The sequence below is a fragment of the Triticum dicoccoides genome, chromosome 2B (assembly GCF_002162155.2).
Source record: "Triticum dicoccoides isolate Atlit2015 ecotype Zavitan chromosome 2B, WEW_v2.0, whole genome shotgun sequence".
Classification (NCBI taxonomy): domain Eukaryota; kingdom Viridiplantae; phylum Streptophyta; class Magnoliopsida; order Poales; family Poaceae; genus Triticum; species Triticum dicoccoides.
The window spans coordinates 441,296,009-441,302,977 of NC_041383.1; the positions used below are offsets into that span (position 1 = coordinate 441,296,009).

At 51.3% G+C, this 6,969-nt stretch overlaps 1 protein-coding gene and 1 pseudogene across 1 annotated transcript; both read left to right on the top strand.

Annotated features, from left to right (window-relative positions):
* The first annotated feature begins 1,602 nt into the window (after positions 1–1,602).
* On the top strand, positions 1,603–3,599 carry LOC119367811 (11-beta-hydroxysteroid dehydrogenase 1A-like). The gene is made up of 6 exons (XM_037633215.1): positions 1,603–1,917; positions 2,035–2,227; positions 2,338–2,423; positions 2,583–2,714; positions 2,830–2,994; positions 3,105–3,599. The coding sequence occupies exons 1-6, from the start codon at positions 1,678–1,680 to the stop codon at positions 3,393–3,395; spliced, it is 1,107 nt and encodes a 368-aa protein (XP_037489112.1). The 5' UTR covers positions 1,603–1,677; the 3' UTR covers positions 3,396–3,599.
* A 397-nt stretch (positions 3,600–3,996) lies between these two features.
* LOC119367812 lies at positions 3,997–6,077 on the top strand (annotated as a pseudogene).
* The last annotated feature ends 892 nt before the right edge of the window (positions 6,078–6,969 follow it).

Sequence of the window (6,969 nt, forward strand, 5' to 3'; positions counted from 1 at the left end):
CGAGGGACACGATGTTTTTACCCAGGTTCAGGCCCTCTTGATGGAGGTAAAACCCTACGTCCTGCTTGATTAATATTGATGATGTGGGTTACAAGAGTAGATCTACCACGAGATCAAGGAGGCTAAACCCTAGAAGCTAGCCTATGGTATGATTGTTGTTCGTCCTATGGACTAGGGCCATCCGGTTTATATAGACACCGAAGAGGGCTAGGGTTACACAGAGTCGGTTACAAAGGTAGGAGATCTTCATATCCGCATCGCCAAGCTTGCCTTCCACGCCAAGGAAAGTTCCATCCGGACACGGGACGAAGTCTTCAATCTTATATCTTCATAGTCTTGGAGTCCGGCCGATAATGATAGTTCGGCTATCCGGACACCCCCTAGTCCGGAACTCCCTCAGCCGCCGCTTCGGCAACCACCATGCTCGACGCAGAAGAAAACAGGACGCACCAAGCACAAGCTAGCTCTCTCAAGCAACGCCCGTAAGGGGGAAACGACAAAAACGCCGCCATCGCTCGCTCCCAAAACCAACCGAAACTTAGGATGTGTTTGGTTCGATACTTTTTACCCGTTATCCGATTACACCGTAACCTGATTCCGTTAAACATGTTTGGTTGACTCAGCCCGTAAACGCATACCCCGCAAACAAATTACAGCCCAACTTAAAACCAATACCGCCCAACCCCCACTGAAAACAGATCGTGTTGCCAGGCGGAAAGCTTCGAACAAATCTGGCGAGTGTCGACGACCCGAGCAGAACCTCCGCCACCGACGTCTCCCCCGATTTAGCGCCAGCGCAGGTGGCGGGTGCCAATCTCCTTGACTCGCCGGCGCTGCCGGCGGTGGACGCCTTGATCTGACCCTCGATTTCCTCAGACTCACGAGCAGACACCATTGGTGGATCAGAGCATCGTCGCCTGAAGAACAACAACCAAACAAGATGAGCAAAACCCCATTACGTCCCAGTCCCACCGTAAGCTGATTCCCTTACCATTTACGTTACCGCTGTTGCAAACAAACACATCCTTAGTCTTTCACCCGGAAAGCCCATACCACTCGTAGAGGAAGAGTTTCATGACGACGCCCCAAGAAGTAAAACGGCGCCCGGAAATGCAATCGTCAACGGCACCGACATTACATTAAAGCGGGTCATTTTGGCTGAGGCAAAACAAAGATGAGGCGTTTTGTCAGTCCAACGGAGGATAAGGACGGAACCCGTACCTACACTTTGTTAAAAAATACTCCCTCCGTTCGGGATTACTTGTCGCGAAAATGGATGTATCTAGATGTATTTTAGTTCTAGATACATCCATTTCTAAGACAAATAATTCCAAACGGAGGGATTACTTTTGCAAGAAACATATCAGGATCCTCTCACTTAACGTACATGCACCAATCTTGATGCAATCTTGTAGCGCTCTGCGTGCTCTGGCCACCTGCACGCTGTGTGTAGAAGCTCACAGGTAGCTCTGCTCCTCCAGGACACTGCGCCACGCGTCCAGCCATACGCGACGTGTCATGCCAGCCTCAGACTCCCACTTCATGCAGCGAAGCTCCTCGAGCGCCTCTCTCTCGACTCATTCTCACGGTCGTCACCAGCTATCGATTCGCAACACAGCCGTCAAGCCCAGCCCCGAGGAAGGAAGGAAGGAAAGGAAGGAATAGGTCGGCGCCGCCATGGAGATGCTGAGCATGCTGAAGGTGGGGTACACGGTGCTGCGCAGCGAGACGCCGGCGACGGACCTCGTCAACACCTTCATGGACTGGGCGGCTCGCCGGTCGCTCCTCCTTCTGGCGCTCTTCATGCCCCCCTACTACGTCTACAAGCTCACCGCGTCGGCCGCCGCCACCGTCGCGCCGCAGGACGTCGCGGGGAAGGTCGTGCTCGTCACGGGCGCCTCCTCCGGCATCGGCGAGGTACGGATAACGGAGATTCTCGATCAGGGTTGCCCTTATTCGAGGAAGTCGTGTTGATCAGATATAGTAGTATATTCCTGGCTTCCGATTAACTTGACTTGCTGCGTGCGCGTTCAGCAAATAGCTTACCAGTACGCGAAGAAGGGAGCGAGGCTGGCCCTGGTGGCACGGAGGGAGGGAAGCCTGCGCGAGGTCGCCGCCAAGGCGACCGATCTCGGCTCGCCGGACGTGCTCGTTGTGCCCGGGGACGTGGCGAGGCCGGAGGACTGTAAGGCGTTCGTCCAGGCCACAGTCGAGCGCTTTGGCCGGTGTAAGTAACGTGCCACCTGCTATTTACTGCATACCTTGATAGCACATCGATCGTGTACACATATCGATATGCTCGAGTCACTGTAACTTGGTCAAGTGGTTTGATTGCAGTGGATCATCTCGTGAACAATGCCGGTCTGGTCAACGTGTGCTGGTTCGAGGAGATGCCCGACGTCGCCACTTTCAAGCAAGTCTTGGTACTGCTCCGTCCTTGGTTCTCTACCCACCTTATTTACCCCTCTGCTCTTGTGCTTCTCTGCTCCTCAATTTATAAATGCAATTCTATATACTGTAAAGAGTATAATTGTATACCATCTCCTTCCATGATGCTCATATATGTTGGTGTTGTGCTGCAGGACGTGAACTTCTGGGGCACGGTGCATCCAACCCACGCCGCTCTTCCTCACCTGACGAGGAGCCGCGGCAAGATCTTCGTCAACTCCTCGGCCGCGGCGGTGCTGGCAATGCCTAGGATGAGCTTCTACAATGTACTAAATACAAATCCCTCCAGCATTGCAGTTCCTTCTCCCTTCCTAGTTTGCGGACCTGTGTGTGCGCGCGCGTGTTTTAAGCTCGACTTATGCGTGTTATGTGGCATTGCAGGCTAGCAAGGCTGCCGTGCTGAGCTTCGCCGACACCCTGCGGATGGAGCTCGGCGACGAGGTGGGCGTCACGGTGGCGACGCCCGGATGGATCGAGTCCGAGATGACCAAGGGGAAGCACCTCTCCAAAGGAGGGAGAGTCGAGGTCGATCAAGACACGAGGGATGTGAGTTTGTTGCACGACACGGAATACACAATTGATTTGATTCTGTAGAAGTTGTCGCCATTTACAGAATCAAACCATGCTCATGCTTGATTTTGCATCTGCAAACGCAGGCTCAGGTGGGGCTGTTTCCGGTGGTGCGTGCCGAGCGGTGCGCCGAGGCCATCGTGGACGCCGTTTGCCGCGGCCGGCGCAGCGTCACCGTGCCGCTGTGGTACCGGGCGCTGTTCCTCTGGCGGTCGTTGGCGCCGGAGGTGGGCGACGTCCTGCAACGCGTGTTCTACCGCCGGAGCTCCGGCGACGGGGGCAGGCAGATGAGGGCGAGGAGGGTCCTGGAGGTCACGGGCGCCAAGCGCGTGCTGCAGCCGCCGTCGCTGCACACCTCGGATATCAAACGGGAGTAGATGCTACGTGAATAAATGAATGTTCCGGTGTCGTACTGCAAAGAAAATAAGATAGAATGGCGAGGTGTAGATGGATGGTTTGTGTAAATTTAAGTTGCGTTCGAACTAAGTATGATTTTGTTTCTACCTGCAAAACTCTCTTCTTTTGAATCTCTCAGCAACCACCCAACAAGAAAACACCGTTCTTTTGAATGGAAGTCCTCGCGCTCCGTATTTAGAAAGAAGATTTGTTCACAGCGCTGCAAATGGATGGGTGTGCATTCGAAACTGAAACAGAGCACCTCGCACACACACAAAAAAAAAACTGAAAAGAAAAACTTAAACGGAGCATACAACGGGCTTCTTTTCCAATCGACGATGCTCACGTTAATAGTAGTTCTGTGTGCATGCGGCCGCCCAGATAACTAAAACGACCGCACGAAACGCAGTCGCCACATGGCCCCCGCCCCGGCACGTAGCAGCTGAGATGGCAGTCCGCATGCCCTCTCGCCTCTCCACGCGTCTCCTGCACCGCACCGCGCCCAAAGGAGGATCCTGCCAGCTGCAGGCATATATGCAACGCTGGTGCCCCAGGTCCACCGTCGTAGGGATACACACACTGCAAAAAAATACCTGTCGTCAAGGACGCCGATGACGATGCTGATGGGCAGGCTGACCGGCGTAGCGCTGGAGCTGGCTCTCGCCGCCCTGCTCGTGCTCTTCCTCCCGCCCTACTACGTCTACAGGCTCACCGCCTCCTTCCTCGGCTCCGTCTTCCCCGACAGCGTCTCCGGCAAGGTCGTCCTCATCACCGGCGCCTCCTCTGGCATAGGCGAGGTATGCATACCTTACATTTATCGTGCATACGTCTCTCCAGGATGCATGCTTCACCTTTTCTATACGGTAGATTTTACTCCCTCCGTTCCGAATTACTTGTCTTAGATTTGTCTAGATACGGATGTATCTAGACTCATTTAGTGCTAGATACATCCGTATCTAGACAAATCCAAGACAAGTAATTCGGAACGGAGGGAGTAGCTAGTTTCTTGTTTGTGTCTGCAGCACCTGGCGTATGAGTACGCGAAGAGAGGAGCCAACCTGGCGCTCGTGGCGAGAAGGGAGGCGAGCCTCAGGGAGGTCGCCGACAACGCGTCGGCGCTCGGCTCGCCGAGCGTCCTTGTCTTGCCGGCTGACGTCTCCAAGCCTGACGACTGCCGAAAGTTCATCGACGACACGGTTGCCTACTTTGGAAGATGTAAGTCTGAGCTGAGTGGCATCTATATATGCTACCACAATCTGCAGCCAAATATCCATACATGAAATTTCTTGAAACAGAAGTGTGCATCCGGATCACCGGAACTGTCTTTTGACGCGCTTGATATTTGCAGTGGACCACTTGGTGAACAACGCGTCGATTTGGCAGGTCTGCAAGTTCGAAGAGGTGGAGGACGTTAACTACTTCAGAACATTGATGGTACAAAGCCACAGGCCGTTTTCACTTCCTCGCACAAATTTAGGGCATGAATCTGACCTTCTTCTGCACACCTAGGACATCAACTTCTGGGGCCATGTGTACCCAACTCGCTATGCCATTCCTCACCTGAAGAAAACCCATGGCCGGATCGTCGGTGTCACCTCCAACTCCTCCTACATATTCATCGGAAGGAACACCTTCTACAATGTCTGTACTCAGATGAGTCCCTTCCGCGCTTGCTAGCATAGTTGAAATGCACGGGTACAATGTGAAAATGTTGCTAATGTGAAATTACTGTCGTTTGCATGGCAGGCGAGCAAAGCAGCGGCGCTAAATTTTTACGACACGCTTCGGATGGAGCTCGGCGGGGAAGTCCGCATTACAGAGATCGTCCCAGGGGTGGTCGAGTCGGAGATCACAAAGGGGAAGATGCTCACCAAGGAAGGCGAGATGAAAGTTTGACCAAGACGAAAGAGATGTAACACGAGTTGCCACATGATATTATTGTTTGACCGCGGTAGCATCATATCATTTCATGTTGTTGATGTAGCTATGATTGTGATCATTGCAGGCGATCCTTGGGCCGACACCGGCGGAGCCTGTCGCCGCTTTCGCAAAGACGGCGGTGAAGGACGTGTGCCGGGGGCAGAGGTACGTGTTCGAGCCGAGGTGGTACATGGCGGTGTACCTGTTCAGGGTCTGCTTCCCGGAGATCCTGGCCTGGAGCTCCCGGCTCCTGACCGTGAAGACGCTAGGGCGCCCTGCAACGACCGACACCGTGGGAAGACAGATCCTCGACATGCCCGGGGTGCGCTGGTTCACCCAGACGGCGTCGCTGCGGTCGCCAGAGATTCGGGCCAGGTGAAATAAAGCTGGAGTTGCCCATTGTGATGTGGGAAGCCCACTCCGCTGTCTGGTACTCCCTCCGTTCCGAATTACTTGTCTTAGATTTGTCTAGATACGGATGTATCTAGACTCATTTAGTGCTAGATACATCCGTATCTAGACAAATCCAAGACAAGTAATTCGGAACGGAGGGAGTAGTAGTAAGATGAAAGCTTTGTCGAACTAAAACTGCTTGTGTACTATATGTCCCATGGTCTTTCCAAAATAAGTGTCTTAAGCTTAATATAAATTTGTGCTAGAGCTAGTATAAAGTTAAGACACTTATTTTGGGACGAAGGGAGTAACTCAGAGTGCAAAAGAACATTACAGTACTTTTTTCTTCTTCGTCTGAAATCCAGTGGACACATAGAAGACATCACTACTTGGTGCAATGTGCATGAAACTTCCACTTCTGAGTTGCCGAATTGGAAATTTTGGGGGTTGGGGGGTGGGGACATTCTTTCGGACAGAGGGAGCACAAACATTCTGGAACCAGGGGGCACGCATGCGGACCGAGTATCACAAAGGAGCATTACTCCGAGTGGAACTAGAGAGAACATGAAACCTCACAAAATAAAGTAATGCTACACACATAGGTTTACAAAGGTTTTACAGGTAGGTTGATTTTGGTTGAAGATTAAGGAGGAGGATTTTGATTGAAGATTAAGGAGAAGGGGCTCACCCTATTAAAAAGAAAGAATCCTAGTCAGCATGTAGCATGTAATTGCATGTACTTGTTGACTTCCATCACAGTTTAAAGACCGAAATACTCTACACAAACCCCTTTGCCATTAAGCTTAGACATACCTTCACAAACTTTGGTTCTCGCCGTATTGTATTTCCCTTAAGCAATTAATAGAAATGGGAAATGCCTGCTTGAAATGCAATAAAATAGTACCTACTCGTTTAGAGAAACAATGTGTTGGAGCAAAATAGCTTAGCCTGAGAAGGAAATGGTCATGCCAGGTCAACGACTTTTGCCATCGATAATAGCCCGGTAAGAAGTAATATTGTTCCTTTCAGTGGAACATACAAATTATATTTGGAAGAACAGTGGTTTGTACAGAGCGTGTAGAATTTTTCTTTAATAACAGCAGATTTCATCGTTCCATACAGTGATTGAAAATTTATGCCGATGCATGTTTCAGTTACTCTGGTTTTTGTTTACAATCTTATTGAAAAAATTCATGACGGCCAGGTGAATTCTTGAATTATCTTTTCAATAATTTGACATAT

What these genes read in the sequence shown, in the direction of transcription:
- LOC119367811 (XM_037633215.1), top strand. Translation starts at nt 1,678, where the DNA reads ATGGAGATGCTGAGCATGCTGAAGGTGGGGTACACGGTGCTGCGCAGC. An exon ending in CCTCCTCCGGCATCGGCGAG is followed by an intron (nt 1,918 to 2,034) that starts GTACGGATAACG and finishes GTGCGCGTTCAG; the next exon opens with CAAATAGCTTACCAGTACGC. An exon ending in AGTCGAGCGCTTTGGCCGGT is followed by an intron (nt 2,228 to 2,337) that starts GTAAGTAACGTG and finishes GTTTGATTGCAG; the next exon opens with TGGATCATCTCGTGAACAAT.